General features: G+C 40.6%; 2 protein-coding genes across 2 annotated transcripts; one reads left to right on the top strand and one right to left on the bottom strand.

The window, feature by feature from the left end:
* Positions 1-4029: 4029 nt before the first annotated feature.
* LOC141287956 (NLR family CARD domain-containing protein 3-like) lies at positions 4030-11273 on the bottom strand. Its single transcript, XM_073820073.1, has 2 exons — positions 11196-11273; positions 4030-5707 (listed from the first exon to the last, which is right to left on the bottom strand). The coding sequence occupies exons 1-2, from the start codon at positions 11243-11245 to the stop codon at positions 4030-4032; spliced, it is 1728 nt and encodes a 575-aa protein (XP_073676174.1). The 5' UTR covers positions 11246-11273.
* Positions 11274-13681: 2408 nt separating this feature from the next.
* On the top strand, positions 13682-16294 carry LOC141288745 (interferon-induced protein 44-like). Its single transcript, XM_073820915.1, has 7 exons — positions 13682-13948; positions 14510-14564; positions 14645-14840; positions 14921-15073; positions 15153-15321; positions 15801-15901; positions 15977-16294. Exons 1-7 carry the CDS (start codon positions 13825-13827, stop codon positions 16160-16162), a joined length of 984 nt encoding a protein of 327 aa, XP_073677016.1. The 5' UTR covers positions 13682-13824; the 3' UTR covers positions 16163-16294.
* The last annotated feature ends 259 nt before the right edge of the window (positions 16295-16553 follow it).

Raw genomic sequence — 16553 nt, 5'->3', positions numbered from 1 at the left:
GACTCTCGTCTCTCCCGAGCCGAGCGGCGGGGATTAACCGCTCGGCTCCCCCCTGGGGAGGGAAATCCACCTCGAGCCAGCGGCCGTGATGCGGTCAGCCAGTATGACGAAGGTGGGTCGAACTCGGCTTTCTCGGGAGGAGAAGGAGAGTCGGAGATCCCAAGGACTTTGCCTTTACTGCGGGGCACCTGGACATTTTGCATTTAACTGCCCGGTAAAAGGGCTAGTCCGACAGTAAATTTGAGGCTACTGTCGCGTGGGATCTCCGCTAAGAAGACCTCATCCAGCTCGACCTCCACGCTCCTCCCGATTAGGTTAAGATGGCTGAATCACGATCATCACTGCACTGCACTTCTGGATTCTGGGGCGGAAGGTAACTTCATGGACTACAATTTTGCACTTCATAATCATGTTCCTCTTGTTCCCCTCACCAATACCGTCGCCGTTTCCGCACTCAATGGCCAAATTCTACCCAAGATCACCCTCACCACAGAACCCATCACTCTCACTGTGTCTGGCAATCACAGTGAGAGTATTCCATTTTACATTCTGGACTCTCCTCATGCACCCGTTGTTCTGGGACACCCTTGGCTCGTCAAACACAACCCCCCGATTGATTGGCAGCTTCAATCTGTGTCTGAGTGGAGCATTCAATGTCATGAGTCTTGTCTTGTGTCTGCTTGTCCATCTGTTTCTGCTTCTATGTTTCAGGAGAAAGCGGTGGATATGTGTAGCGTGCCCGAAGAGTATCTCGACCTGAAGGAAGTGTTCAGTAAGTCTCGGGCTGCTTCTCTCCCTCCTCATCGTCCCTATGACTGTGCGATAGAGTTATTGCTAGGTACGTCTCCGCCCAAAGGCAAATTATATTCGCTCTCAGTTCCTGAGAGAGAGGCTATGGAGAAATACATTTCTGATTCTCTAGCAGCCGGGTTCATTCGACCCTCCTCTTCTCCAGCGGGGGCGGGGTTCTTTTTTGTGGGGAAGAAAAAAGGATCTCAGCGACCTTGTATTGATTACCGGGGGCTGAATAATATCACGGTAAAAAATACCTACCCTTTGCCGTTGATATCTTCAGCCTTCGAGAGGTTGCAGGGAGCGTCAGTCTTCACTAAATTGGACTTAAGGAATGCTTATCATTTGGTCCGCATCAGGAGGGGAGATGAATGGAAGACCGCCTTCAATACCCCCAGGGGGCACTTTGAATACTTGGTCATGCCCTTTGGTTTGTCCAACTCCCCAGGGGTCTTTCAGGCACTTGTCAATGACGTGCTGCGAGACATGGTCGATCAGTTCATATATGTCTACCTGGACGACATATTGATTTTTTCCTCATCTCTCCAGGAACATGTGCAGCACGTCAGGTGAGTGCTTCAGAGGCTGTTAGAGAATGGGCTTTTTGTCAAGGCGGAGAAATGCGTTTTTCATGCACAGTCTTTTCCTTTTCTAGGGTACATCTTGTCGGCTGAGGGAGTTCGTGTGGACCCGGAGAAGGTTAAGGCTGTGGTGGATTGGCCAACTCTAGATTCCCGTAAGGCCCTACAGAGGTTTCTGGGGTTTGCCAATTTCTACCGGCGCTTTGTTCGCAATTTCAGCCAACTAGCCTCACCTCTGACCGCCTTAACCTCCCTCAGAACGACGTTCAGGTGGTCTGACGCAGCCGAGGCTGCGTTTGCCAAACTGAAGAGCTGTTTCGTTTCGGCTCCCATCCTCGTGACCCCTGATCCATCACGTCAGTTCGTGGTGGAGGTTGACACGTCAGAGGTGGGGGTAGGTGCGGTTCTGTCACAAAGTTCGGCCACAGACGACAAGATGTATCCCTGCGCATTTTATTCACATCGTCTGTCACCTGCGGAGTCAAATTATGATATTGGTAATCGAGAGTTGTTGGCAGTCAAGTTGGCATTAGAAGAATGGCGTCATTGGTTAGAGGGGTCGGGGGTACCTTTCATTGTATGGACCGATCATAAAAATCTCAAATATATCAAAACTGCTAAGAGATTGAACTCTAGGCAGGCTCGGTGGCCACTTTTTTTCGGACGTTCTGATTTTACTCTTTCGTACCGACCGGGTTCCAAAAATGTCAAACCCGATTCTTTATCGCGTATTTTTGACCACTCCGATCGCCCATCCACTCCCGAGAGCTCCCACTTTCCAGAGACGCTTAAGACAGCCTTAGAAGGGGTAACGCCTCCGGTCGCCTGTCCACAAAACCGTTTATTTGTGCCAGAGGAATTACGGTCCGAGGTTATTCAGTGGGGACATTGTTCTAATGTAGCGTGTCACCCAGGAGTCAATCGAACCATACATTTGGTCAAACAACGATTTTGGTGGCCTCTCATGGCTCGTGACGTTCGCAGTTTTGTTTTGGCTTACTCAGTTTGTGCCACTGGTAAGACGTCTAACAGACCCCCTGTTGGGCTCCTTCAACCGCTGCCGATCCCTTCGAGACCCTGGTCCCACATCGCTCTAGATTTTTGTCACCGCCCTCCCACCCTCCCAGGGCAACACGGTAGTTTTGACCGTGGTGGACCGGTTCTCGAAGGTGGTCCACTTTATTCCCTTGCCCAAATTACCCTCAGCCAAGGAGACAGCGGTGACTGTCGTTGACCACGTTTTTCGGTTACATGGCCTCCCGACGGACATGGTCTCTGACAGGGGACCCCAATTTGTGTCTAAATTTTGGCGAGAATTTTGTAAATTATTGGGGGCAACTGTTAGTCTCTCTTCGGGGTTCCATCCTCAGAGCAATGGGCAAACTGAGAGAGCCAACCAAGATTTGGAAAGAGCGCTGCGATGCATGGTCACCAGAAATCCTTCCTCCTGGAGTCAACAACTCTCAATGGTGGAGTATGCCCACAATTCATTACCAGTATCATCCACGGGCCTTTCACCATTTGAATGTAGTATAGGGTACCAGCCACCAATTTTTCCTAGTCTGGAATCCGAAGTCGCGGTTCCCTCCACCCACGCCTTCGTCCTGAGGTGTCATCGCACCTGGACTAGAGCCCGCGAGACTCTACTCCAGGTGGGAGCGCGCACCAAGGCCAAGGCTGATCGCCACCGGTTGAGGCCTCCCGTATACGTCATCGGTTCTAAAGTGTGGCTTTCTACCAAGTACATTCCACTCCGATCTGTATCGAATAAACTTGCTCCCAAATTTATTGGCCCGTTTCCTGTCACCAAGATCATTAGTCCGGTGGCAGTCCGCCTCAAACTTCCTCCAGTATACAGGAGAATTCATCCCATTTTTCACGTTTCCAAGATTAAACCCTTATTTTTTTCACGCATTAATCCGCCAGCCCCAGTTCCCCCACCGCCGCGACTCGTAGACGGGGAACCCACCTATTCGGTCAATCGCATTCTGGACTCTAGGCAGAGGGGACGCGGATACCAGTACTTGGTGGACTGGGAAGGTTACGGTCCGGAGGAGAGAAGTTGGGTACCTGCCAGGGACATCCTGGATCACTCCCTCATCGATGATTACAATCAACAGGTAAAGGCGATCTGGGAACATCAGGGGACGTTCCTAGGAGAGGGGGTACTGTCACGGTTCACGCATCCGCCGTGTTCTCATGTCTCGTGATCTGTGAGTTTGTCATGTGATGTCATGCTCGCTCAGCTGAGCTGCCAATCAGTCCGGCACAGGTGTCTCACATTACCTCAGGCTTTAAGTAGTAAGCAGCCGTAGTTGCAGTTAAAAGCTAATCGCAAGAATTGGACCTTAAAATAAAGTGTAACAAAACATTTTTAATTATTGAAACACCAAATAATTTATTCAAATTCCACTTTTTCTGACTCAGAATCTTACAGTGGGACGGATTTGATGTAGATGTGTCCCACTAAATTCTGGACAACATCTGCAGCACTCAACTTAATGTTTTAACAGTGAAGTGATTGTTCTCAGTGATACTTACAGAACTGATCTGGATTCTTTAATCACAGGCAGCAGCTTCTGAAAAACTTCCAGTTTTTTGGTTTCACTGCTTACGCCAACAAAATTACTAATATCAATCTCATCCAGCTTTTTTTTTATGTTAACACCACAAATACCAAAGCAGACCGCTGAGATGAAGACAGTTTGGCTCTCTTTATTGTTCCAGATTTCAGATACTGTTGTATTTCCTCCACTAGTGAATGATCACCCAGTTCATTCAGACAGTGGAACAGATTGATGGATTTCTCTGGAGAGTCAATAAACCTGATCTTATTCTTGATGTACTCAACGGTTTTCTCATTGCTGTCAGATCTGCTTCTTGTCTGTTTCATTAGTCCTTGTAGAATAATCTGATGAGACTCCACTGACAAACCCAGAAGAAAACGCAGGAAAAGGTCCAGATGGCCATTTTTACTCTGTAGAACCTCATCCACAGCTCTCTGATGCAGCTCAGATAATGAAACCTGTTCTGATGAATGGAGTCTAAATGAGTCCTTTACATTTGAATGCAAACCCTGTTTGGTGATTGGCTCAAACACATTTCCGTTGTGGTTTATACAGGAAAGATGCGCATATAGAGCTGCTAGATGTTCCTGAATGCTCAGATAAACAAAGCAGAAGACTTTCTTCTGATACAAGCCAAACTGAGTGCACAATCCTGAGTACACTGATGCTTCTGTCACATCAATGCCACACTCTCTCAGGTCTTCCTCATAGAAGATCAGGTTGCCTTTCACAAGCTGCTGAAACGGCACTTTCCCCAGTTTGAGGATCATGTCTTCATCTGTCACCTTCTTCTCATAGTCCTTCTCATGTTTGATGTTGGTCTGAAGGATCAGGAAGTGTGTGTACATTTGAGTGAGAGTCTTGGGAATCACTCCACTCTCTGCTCGACTCAACATCTTCTCTAGAACAGCGGCTGAGATCCAGCAGAACACTGGGATGTGGCACATGATGTAGAGGCTCCTCGATGACTTCAGGTGTGAGATGATCCTGTCGGCCAGACTCTGATCACTGATTCTCTTCCTGAAGTATTCCTCCTTCTGTGGCTCATTGAATCCTCGTACCTCTGTCACTCGATGGACACACTCAGAGGGGATGAGATCAGCTGCTGCTGGTCTGGAGGTGATCCAGATGAGAGCAGAGGGAAGCAGATTCCCCACAATGAGGTTCATCAGCAGTACAGCGATTGATTTCTTTTTGTTTGCATCCCGCAAAGTCTCATTCGTTTTAAAATTTAAAGGAAGGCGACACTCGTCCAGACCATCAAAGATGAACAGCACTCTATATTTGTCATTGGATATTTCCATTTCTTTAGTTTCAGGGAAAAAGTCATGAAGAAGATCTGAAAGACTGAGTGTTTTGTCCTTCACCAGATTGATTTCTCTGAAAGGAAGTGGAAATATGAGCTGGACGTCCTGATTCTCTTTCCCTTCAGCCCAGTCCAGGATGAACTTCTGCACAGAGACTGTTTTTCCAATGCCAGCGACTCCCTTTGTCAGCACAGTTCTGATGGCTTTGTCTTGTCCAGGTAAAGGTCTAAAGATGTCACTGCATTTGATGGCTGTGTCCTCTGTTGCTGTTCTCCTGGATTGTGTCTCAATCTGTCTCACCTCATGCTCATTACTGATCTCTCCACTCTCACTCTCTGTGATGTAGAGCTCTGTGTAGATCTCATTCAGGAGTGTTGGCTTTCCCTGCATCGCTGTTTGGTCCTCATACAGATGGCCAAACTTCATCAGATTTGATCTAAATGTCTTGAGGACTTCATATCTGTAAAATAAAATACCATATTGATAAACATGAGTTTAGAGGTTAATTTCTAGATCAAAATGAACTGTATTTGTTCTCTAAATCATGAAACACTGAAGTTATTATAGGACACAATAACATTTTGGATTATACAAGAGTTCGTTCTGGTCCTTGAATCTGATTGGCAGTGAGGTTTTTCCCCATGACATGTTAACCCAATAACCACCATGGGAACCTTTTCACCAGTTGTATCACTCTGCTTGCAGCATTTGTCACATTTATCCAAATCCACTATTATAATACTACTGTTGCTCTGACATGGATTGTACATTTTTTTTAGACAAGGAAAAAAATAAAGAGGGAAGGAAAACCTAAATGAGATATTTGAAAAATAACGGATCAAAATTTCAGAACACTAACAGATACCTCCAAGAAGCAAATTTCTCTTCATGGAGACAACAATAAAGAAATGGTAATTGCAAGAGAAGCTCCAAAATTTTGCTCCAAATTTGTAATTTATTGAATGTTTCATCTTTACAGGGACATAATTCATTCAAGTCCCCAAAACAGGCTGGTTTTCCACGTGAGACAAGTGCATGAGAGGATAGGATAATGCAGAGACTCTCAATGGGGAATTGGTTCAACACTGCAGTTAATATTGTTCACCAGTTCAGTGCTAAACCGGATAAGGATCCGTTTTAGCATGTTTAAAGTCCCCCTGAAATCAAAATTAAAGTTTTTGGGGTTTTAGTATGGATATATTAGCCTTAAGATTATCTATAAGCTAGTGTGCTTCAAAGCAATGACAAAATTCGCTTTTACAAGATATGGGCATTCAAAACTTACAGTCTCGTCTCTTCCGCCAATATGAATCAAGGATTTGGATGATATCACCGCGCACTTCAGTTTCTCATCAAACGTTCTGTCCAATCAAATGCTCTCTAAAGTCCGTAATGTCCCGCCCCCTACACAGAGATGCGGAGCAGATCATATGCGCTCATATGCGGTCGGACTCGGCACGTATTAAACTACACAGCCTCAGCATGATTATTACCACTATTTCGTTTTAGCAAGAGTTTCATATTGAATCTGTGGGGTAATTTATTAGTCTGTGGCTGTCATAAGCTTACAAATGCGGCTTGCCCGAGCAGATATAAATGGAACGCTATTGGCTGTTCAAAATAAGTGGGCGGGGCTGGGTGATATGTTTTTGTTTCAGTTAAAAGAACGTCACCACATAGAATAACGCTGCGTGTTTCAAGGCACTTCAGTGGACCTTTAAGGAAAGTCAGACTGGAAGCCTCTTATCAACAGAAAGGAGAGAGGAGAACTGGTCCAAAGTCCACTTTAGTGATAACAGCAAGTTTAACTTATGTGGATCAGATGGGAAACATTATGTTCAGCAGCAAACTGTGGAAAACAGAAACCTAAATGTGTAACTAAGACATGAAAGGTGGAAGAGGACGTGTCTTGGTTTGGGGGATGTTTTCTGTAGCAGGGAGTTCTGCCTTCATTGAAATAATGAAATGGCGGTGCCAAAGTCCTTATCTAACCCTGCCTGAAAATCCTAAGCGTCAAAGTCATGGCTAAGAAACCCACTACAGTCACTGAATTATGGAACAGACTGGAAGAAGAGTGGAGATATCTAAGATCACACCAGCGCAATGTGAGAAACCAGTGATGTTCTGCGACCACAGATGTGCTGGAGTAAATTGAAGCAAGAGCTTCTACACTTCCTACCAATTTCTGACAACTGTAGCCCTCCAAAATTTTAGGTGTAATCCTTCATGCTACAGTGGTTACTGTTCTGTAATTTTGATCATTGTGGTTCCCACCAAATAATGTTTTTTGTTAATGCCATGATTATTTTGTTTAAAAAAAATCCAATATTCCTTCAAATTTTGAGAGATAAATATTAACAATATTTCAGAAAAAAAGTACTTTAATGTTGTACATTACTGATAATGTAATTTAAAAATGTCAAACAATAATCAATCTGTATAAATGTTGCACTATAGATTAAGGCTTGTGTCTCATTGTCACACAGCTAGACTAAACTGAACTACAATAAAGAGAGATTAAAGTAAAACATTTTAATTGCTGTATTCATATTCATCATTAAAAGCACTTTTTAATAGATGCACCGGTTTTGCACACATGCATGCATCTTCCAAATCTGGTGGAAATTTTGTGTCAATAGCCCACTTAGAAACCCCCTTACTGATGAAAATGCTGATGTGTCAAATACTTACTTTCCCAGCTGTACATCTATGTATATGTGTGTTATACAAGTCTGTGGGCATGGAAGTGAATGGAACACCTGATTCCGAATATTTGGATGGGTGAGCAATTACTTGTGGCAATAAATTGTGTGTGTGCAATATATTTGCAATCTAGAGCATGTGTAAAATATAAATACACACACACACACACTATTAAAAAGGCAGGAAAATGCCACGTGCCTCTGAGCCAGCAGAAGCATGAAAAGAATGACTCATCTCACACGGTAAGAGCCATATTAACAAAGTCATGAGTTTTGGGAATCCAAACTCTGGTGTCATGAGATTAATCAGTTATTTCGTATTTAAGAGCATCTGAAACACTATGGTGTTGCTCAAGGAGTGCAGTGTGAAGTGTCAGGAATGTATGAGTGCTGAAGGTGTGAGTTATGAGTACTTTATTAAGGGTTCCTGTAGGTTTTATGAAGGTAGATTTAAGGCTTCAAAACATTTTTAAGACCAACTAAAGAAAAATGGAAGGGAAAACAATACAGTAATATGATCTCCAAGTATAAAGTCAAGGGAGCACATGAAGAGTTGTATTTTTAACAAAGTAAAAATACAAACTGATCTAACTTTTTAAAAGTATGTCAGAGTTGAATACTGATTCAACCACTTGTGGAAATAACTTGTACCTTCTGATCAGACCCAATCTATATCTACATACATCTATGACACTGCTGTTTCCCAAAGTCATGAAATAAAATACAAGCAAATCTCATGAAAAAGCAAATCTCTTTTGATTTAGGAGAACCTAAAATTAGACTTGATTTTGGCCTCCTTAAAGTAATTTACAAGAATTTTTTTTTTTTTTTTTACCTTTGTAATGCCATTTTTGGCAACTTTATTATTATTTATATCTTATGTCATTTTATTATTATTATTTTTTTTTTTCTAATTTAAAAAAAAAAGTTACCAAACAAATGAAATCTGTTTTAACAAAATGTATTTGTAATACATTTACAAATTTGAAATACGTTGATGGTTGTATTTTTTATTTTTTTTTATGGCATATTCGCAGCAGGCACGTGCAGAGGGGGGGGCGGAGGGTGCTCGGGCACCCACCCCTTTTGATCAGATGCCCAAAGTGCCCTTCTGTCAGAGGGCACCTGCAGGTCCTAAGAACTCCAAAATTTAGTTGTATCAAATTTAAGGCCATAAAAAGTTTGAAATATGTTAAGTAGTATAAGAAGATACTTAATTATAATTTAGGAGGTCGTACATTTGGGACGATATCGTGATAGGGCTGGATTAAACTTCAAAGTCAAACTTAAAGCACCCCCTTGTGACAGAGAATGACTTTTTCCTTTTCCACATTTTTTCAGCTCTTTAAGGTCAAATTATTGCAATTATCCACCTACGTTGTTATGCAGCAAACACAGAGTTGTAAATGTGAAAGAAGTTAATGTGCCTTCTAAGAATCTAAACAAATAAGACAGTAATATTTAAGTTTTAAATAAATATAATAAATGATAAACTCGATTTATCCCTTTTAATGGAATAAAGGCTGAAATTCCATTGTATAAGATATTTTGTTTTGTTTTGTGTGAAGCTGTATCTGAAATTATAAATCATGTCATTTTATGCCTTAATATTCTACCGTACATTGTCAAATCCTACTCATACTGTTCATTTTACTTCTGCGGCTCTTAAAGGGATAGTTCACCCAAAAATGAAAATTTGATGTTTATCTGCTTACCCCCAATGCATCCAAGATGTAGGTTACTTTGTTTCCTCATAAAAACACAAACGAAGATTTTTAACGAAAACCGGTGCAGTCTGCCAGCCTTATCATTGACCTGGATGGGCACCAGACCTTTAAAAGTAAACAAAAACATGCACAGACAAATCCAAATTACACCCCGCGGCTCGTGATGATACATTGATGTCCTAAGACACGAAACGATCGGTTTTTGTGAGAAACTGAACAGTATTTATATCATTTTTTACCTTTGATACACAGCCACGTCCATCTGTAATGTGCACGAGTTTGGCATCAGTCACGTCACATGAGCACGCGCTTCTGGAGTAGAATACGCAAACGCCGGAAGCGATCTGTCGCATGAATACGACACTCATTGTTTACACAGTGCACAGAGATTGTGTGTATAGCGGCTATTCAAAATGGTAATTACTTGCGCGTATCCTGATTGTTTAAACCGATTTAAAGCTAAAAGATTACGTTAGTTTGCGCAAACTCATCCGGGACTTTTCACTGATTTCCCCTTACGACGTTTGCGTATTCTACGCCAGAGCGCGTGCTCATGTGACGTGACCATGGACGTGACTGATGCACATGACAGATGGACGTGGCTGTGTATCTAAGGTAAAAAATGATATAAATACTGTTCAGTTTCTCACAAAAACCGACCGTTTCGTGTCTTAGGACATCAATGTATCATCACGAGCCATAGGGTGTAATTTGGATTTGTTTGTGCATGTTTTTGTTTACTTTTAAAGGTCTGGTGCCCATCCACTACCATGATAAGGCTGGCAGACTGCACCAGTTTTCGTTAAAAATCTTCGTTTATGTTTTTATGAGGAAACAAAGTAACCTACATCTTGGATGCATTGGGGGTAAGCAGATAAACATCAAATTTTCATTTTTGGGTGAACTATCCCTTTAAAAAGGGTTACAATTTGCCTTAAATTGATATTTAAAATATTTTAAACAGTGAAATTATATTCCTTCCTTAATATGTTTGTTTTATTTCTATACTCTGCAGTAAAGCCTGTTGTCTACAATCTTACAATACAATACAAAATGAAAAAAAATATTACTGATTCTGTTGTTTGAGTCCTGAAACTCAATTTAAACTTTAAATAATGCATAATTTGTCTTATTAATGACATTGTTACTTGTTACACAAGTAACTGGATGCCTACAATGAGGTGATGGACCCAAGGGGCTCTTTAATGCCTTGTTTCAGATGCCCTTTTTATACTTTGAGCACCTGCCCCTTTAAAGGTCTCTGCACGGCCCTGATTCGCAGTATTCCTATCAATGTTGTAAAAGGCTTTTATGTATAATAGTAACCCTAGAATGTGATCAAAGAGTTTAAAATAGCTGAGCTACGATACATAACGTTTTTATGACTGTTTGTTTGTTTTTGTTAAACAAGTACACTGAACCCAATGCTCTTTTTTCAATTACAAATATACTATCATCAACTATAATTTAAGTTGATTTCATACAGTGTTTATTCAGTGGTTTATTCAGTAGGCCCTACCTGCATCCTGGAGAAACATCTTCATCTCTGGATGTCTGTGTGTCATCCATAATGAAACAGAATCTGATCTCCAGCACTGACTCTGAATGGAAATGACAAACAAACACAATAATTCAGCTGAACGGATCCGGAAACAGAAAGAAGAGACGCAGCGTTCACTCAAATACACAATTGATAGTCGTGTGTTAACAGATGATAAACTTACGACAGACAACGCGAAACTCCAATGAAAACACATTCATTTATTTACAAATGAAAAAAAAAAAAAAATCAAACATTTAAAAAGTAATATGTTTAGTAGGGAAAATATGAATGCGGAAGAGACCTGCATACTCACCTTGATCAAAGTTTAATTACATACAGGTGTACTTTGTATGCGCAGGTCGCACACGCGCATTGCCTTGGTTTTGCACTCCGCCGTTGCTTCACAGTAGAAAACGAAACTAAAGAGACGGAACAACATCAACAAAATAGCGGAGTCTGCTGCAACAGGCAGATGTTCTGACGATCTGTCCTACCCCAAACCCAACAAAAAATTAAAATACACACAGGGTAACGTGCTAGCAAGACACACCTGGGAAAAGCCAAAAGAACTACAATATGACTACAAAGACATACCGGACAGGAAGCAAAGTTAAAGTCCACACACAATAGGGCACATGAGACAGTTCATACAAAAATCTCACTGGATTTATTACAATAAATGGCAAAGGAATATTTGGAAACTGATATTTTACTACTGGAACACTCCTTGCATGATCATCTTGTAACTAGATTCACACCATTTGTTTAACTATACGAGTAAAGCCTATACATCATTATTTTTTGTCATACAAATTATTTTTGGTAGACCTTTGCCTATATTTCTGTGAATAAATAAAGATTCCAGTAGCCTATGTTTGAAACTTTTTTAGAGTTTAATTTTTGTTACAGGATACAGATGAGCTTATAATACTATTAGAATAGGCTAATGATATATTTAAATATATTACTGCAAACATTTAGTAATGACTTATTTCGCTAATAAAAACATTATTTGTTTGTTTGTATAGTTGTAATAAGTTTCGTTTTCGAGGCTGTGTCGTTTGATTGGAGGGGTTGAGCGAAGAGTTTGACGTTTACGCTTTCGTCTGTGGGTGTAAGATTATTTCTTCAGAAAGAAGAAAAGGAGAATGCGAAAGTCAACGGTAAGATAGGCCTACGTTGCCGTTATTAGATTTATAAAAGTAACAAAATATTGTGCACAAATATGCACTATTTATATAGGCTACAATAAATAAGACTGAGTTTTATTCTAACAGTTTTAGATTTAGTTTCAGTTTCGATTCCGGCTTATCAGCTTCGGTTAGTTCGTCTAGTGCTTTTAGAAAACAAGCGTCTATGACAGAGGCGTTGCTAGAGTTGGGAGAGATAAGGGGCTTAGACCCAAAAAAAACAACAACAACATAATTTATTTAAAATACATTAATTTCATACTAAATGAAATCCATTAATACATTTATTGACATATCACTTGCCAATATAAAATTATAATTTATCTTCATTTGGAGTATTTTGTTATTGCACAATTCTTAATATTATGCCTCATATGTGTTTTAATATTACTAACAAAGACTGTATGATGTCTGTCTGTACAATAAATGTTGTATGTCTTTAAACGAAGATATTTAAAGTGGACCTGAAGTATACTTGCAATAGTTCGACTTTAACACAATCATATCTTTTGTTGGACTTCAGCACTACTTCCACTCAATTATTTCAATTAAATTAAATAAAAATTCAATTTTTAATAAAATTAGTTTTAGCACAATAAAAAAATATTTATTTATTTAAATATCGAAAAACATCAAACGAGGGCTTCAAAGCTGTGTAGTGGAATGACAACGTAAGGTAAGTGATAAACTACCTACTAAAGACTGCTTTTCATCATGAACAGTTGGATTTCTATTACTTGAAGAATAAATACAAATTTTTAAAACATTTTATTTGCGAAGTGAATGGTCCATCATCAAAAAGATCTGGGGCTTTTGGCAAAATATCAGGGGCTTAAAGCCCCCATACCCCCCTCCCCCCTCCCTTTTCCACGCCACTGGTCTATGTGTGTCTGTTACACAGAATTCAGATCATATATCCTTTTTTTCCTGTTTAGATGCATTTTGCTTTCGGGGGGCTCGGCGCTCACAACGCTCCTCTCACTTCTAAATTAACAGAAGATCAAAGGAAGCAGCTCTGTGGTTTACTGGGGAATGTGGAGCTGACTCTTCTCTACAAGGCTTCAGTCCATGGATATCAAGCTTCTGCCTTCCATCAGCGATGTGACCGTCAGGGTCCCACTTTGCTTGTAGCATATAACTATTCAGGCTACATCTTTGGTGGATACACTAGTATAGATTATGCTCAAAGCGGGCAGCAAATTGTAGATAACCAGGCTTTCCTGTTCCATTTTCATGGTGGAGCTCCTCTCTCCATTGACGTTAACAGTGGGCATTACGCACGCTCTGATGATGCTGGAGGGCCCAACTTCGGCCAACAGTTGTACTTTTGCTACAACAACCAAGCAGCAGTGTACAATCAAGGAACGAATGTATTTGGTAGCGCAAGGGGTAATGCATTCAGCTTCCAAGGACCTATGTACAATCAAGGAACACATTTATTTGGTAGCACAAGGGGTAATGCATTCAATTTTAATCCTACCACACTATATGGGAATGACACTCAGCTTAGTGAATGTGAGGTGTACAAAGTGGAACAGAGTAAGTCAATTACCCGAAAAACATAATTACTACAGTTAAATAATATTATAAACCAGTGTTTCTCAACTGGTTTGGGTCGCGGGAACATTTTCAGTGTGTCGCGGAGTGTGTGGTCAAAAAAACAACAAAAGTTTAGTTTTTAACTTATTTTGCCTATACCGAACTTTTATTTTGAAATGCGCGCACGACAACCGTACCGTTTGACATGTGAAATTTCATTTAATTATAGCAACAAATATGTCGAAGCACAAGTACTGTACGACCCCGAATATGTTAAATGACAGCGAAAAAATATTGTTTATTTGTAAGTCTTGGTGATTTTCTTATGATTTATCTGTCACTATTTGTTTATGTTAACAAATAAATACAAATTAATTATAATTCCTAAAATTATATTATATTGTTCCTAAAACTATAATCGGGGCTTGATGACTATGTAAAAATGTGGGTCCCATGGCGAAACCAGTTGAGAACCACTGTTATAAAAACTGTAGTCTCTTTTAATTATTAATAATTAAATGTCAGTTGTAACTTAAACTCAAATAGGATGTACTCTGTTAGACCCTCAGGTCATTGCAGAGGAAAAGCCATGGAGGAATGTCCTGTGGACAGCTGAGTATGTTTTCCCTTTAGCTAAATTCATTCAGTAATACGATACAGTTCAATTTCGATTAAGTTTGAACTACTCTTTTGTAGTCGAAGAGCACAGCTCATGGCAATAATCAGGAATCATAAACCCCTGGTGACATCTGTCAGCCGTGTTCGAATCCTGATGATTGGTCTGGTAGGTGCTGGAAAATCCAGCTTCTTCAACTCCATTAACTCCATCTTCATGGGCCGCATGACCAGCAAAGCCATGTCAGGATCTGCAGGCACTAGTCTCACCACACAGGTACAGATTCAACCATTAGTTAGTTTGAAGAACATCTTGATGACTATTGGTCTTGATGTGATTCTCTTCTTGGTTTATAGTATCGCACATATCCAGTGAAAGACGGTCGTGAGGGAAAGCCATTGCCATTTGTGTTGTGTGACACCATGGGACTCGAGGAGCAATCAGGAGCAGGACTGGATATTGAGGACATCAGCAGCATTCTTCAAGGTCACGTACCAGACCGCTATAAAGTAAGTGCACTCATCTACAAAATTAATGAAGGATGAGGAAGGAATGATGTTTGTTTCATGCTAAATCCTCTCGATTCAGTTCAACCCCACTGCGCCGTTTCAACCTGATGAGCAAAACACCAGATCTGCATCTCTACAAGAGAAGATCCACTGTGTGGTTTATGTGATAGATGCCACCAAAATCTCCCTCATGTCTGACAAACTAGAGGAAAAACTTGCTTCCATACGCAGAAAAGTGAACACACTGGGTAAGTGAACACATACAAAGTAGGTTGTACATTGATCTACCTGACAGAGATGCACACAATGTACAGTACTGTCGTGGCAAAAATGAATTGACTCTCACCGCATAAGAGACAAACTCAATCAATTGTGTTTTGTAAGGGTTTATTCTTTGCAAAGAAGGTCAGACAGTCATACAGAAACACAGGTTGCTGCAGAGTGTGACAAAGAAGGGAGGGTTTCCTCCACTTTTATATCTCTTCCCTAGTCTTCAAGGTTACATCTCCTAACAGCCTGTAACTTTCCACACATAGTAAGGAAACAGGGAAATACATTCTACTATATCATATTACCAAGACTCAAATCTTTATGTTCTGTGGCCCTGATACCTTTACCTCATGACCTCTTCTTTAGATGAAGCAGAAACTTACACAATGTTTCATAAGCATATATGATAAGTAAAATTAATTTTTCTTCCACAGTACCTTAAAATGTGTAATTTCAGGCATCGCTCAGATCGTCTTGATGACCAAAATAGATGAAGCATGTCCTCTAGTGGAGAAGGACCTTCAAAACCTTTATGTCAGCTCCTACATCAAGTCAAAGGTGAGATGCGGTCACATGATCACATGGTCTGTTTCTACAGGACTCAGAGTGAGTGAGATGTTGTTTTGTCTGCAGGTTCAGGAGGTGAGCTCTTGGTTGGGTGTGCCGGTGTCTTGTGTGTTACCGGTGAAGAACTACAGTCAGGAGCTGGAGCTGGAGCTCAACTGTGACATCCTGCTTCTCACCGCTCTACAGCAGATGCTCAACTTCGCTGACGATTATCTGGATGACGTTGGACAAGTGGAGGACAAAGTTTTTTAACATGCTTAGAGCTTTTCCTCAGTTCCTGCTCAGATGCATTCAGATTGTTATATTGTTTTTGAATATTATATTCGTGGCTTAGCTCTGCATAATAATGAATAATGGTGTATTGCTTGTATTACATTTATTCATTGTGGCTTATTAATGCAAGAATGTTGTATATCAGTATCTTATTAAATTTACAGTATATTACAAATTAGGATTGTCACGCTGTTCTTCCATGACAAAAGTTCATTTTGGAAAAATGTATTCGTTATATGTGACTCTGGACCACAAAACCCATCTTAAAGGAGTAGGTCACTTTCAGAAAAAATTTACAGATGTTATACTCACCCCCTTGTCATCCAAGATGTTCATGTCTTTCTTTCTTCAGTCGAAAAGAAATATTTTT

Source organism: Garra rufa, chromosome 16 (genome assembly GCF_049309525.1).
Source record: "Garra rufa chromosome 16, GarRuf1.0, whole genome shotgun sequence".
Taxonomy (NCBI): Eukaryota; Metazoa; Chordata; class Actinopteri; order Cypriniformes; family Cyprinidae; genus Garra; species Garra rufa.
The sequence above is the reverse complement of the archived record's forward strand: the minus strand, read 5'-3'. Positions and strand labels throughout refer to the sequence as shown.

Coding starts and splice junctions, on each gene's coding strand:
- LOC141288745 (XM_073820915.1), top strand. CDS start 13,825: ATGTACAATCAAGGAACACATTTATTTGGTAGCACAAGGGGTAATGCA. Junction 13,949..14,509: donor GGTGTACAAAGTGGAACAGA/GTAAGTCAATTA, acceptor GTACTCTGTTAG/ACCCTCAGGTCATTGCAGAG. Junction 15,074..15,152: donor ACGTACCAGACCGCTATAAA/GTAAGTGCACTC, acceptor CTCTCGATTCAG/TTCAACCCCACTGCGCCGTT.
- LOC141287956 (XM_073820073.1), bottom strand. CDS start 11,245: ATGGATGACACACAGACATCCAGAGATGAAGATGTTTCTCCAGGATGC. Junction 5,708..11,195: donor GATGTTTCTCCAGGATGCAG/GTAGGGCCTACT, acceptor TTTATTTTACAG/ATATGAAGTCCTCAAGACAT.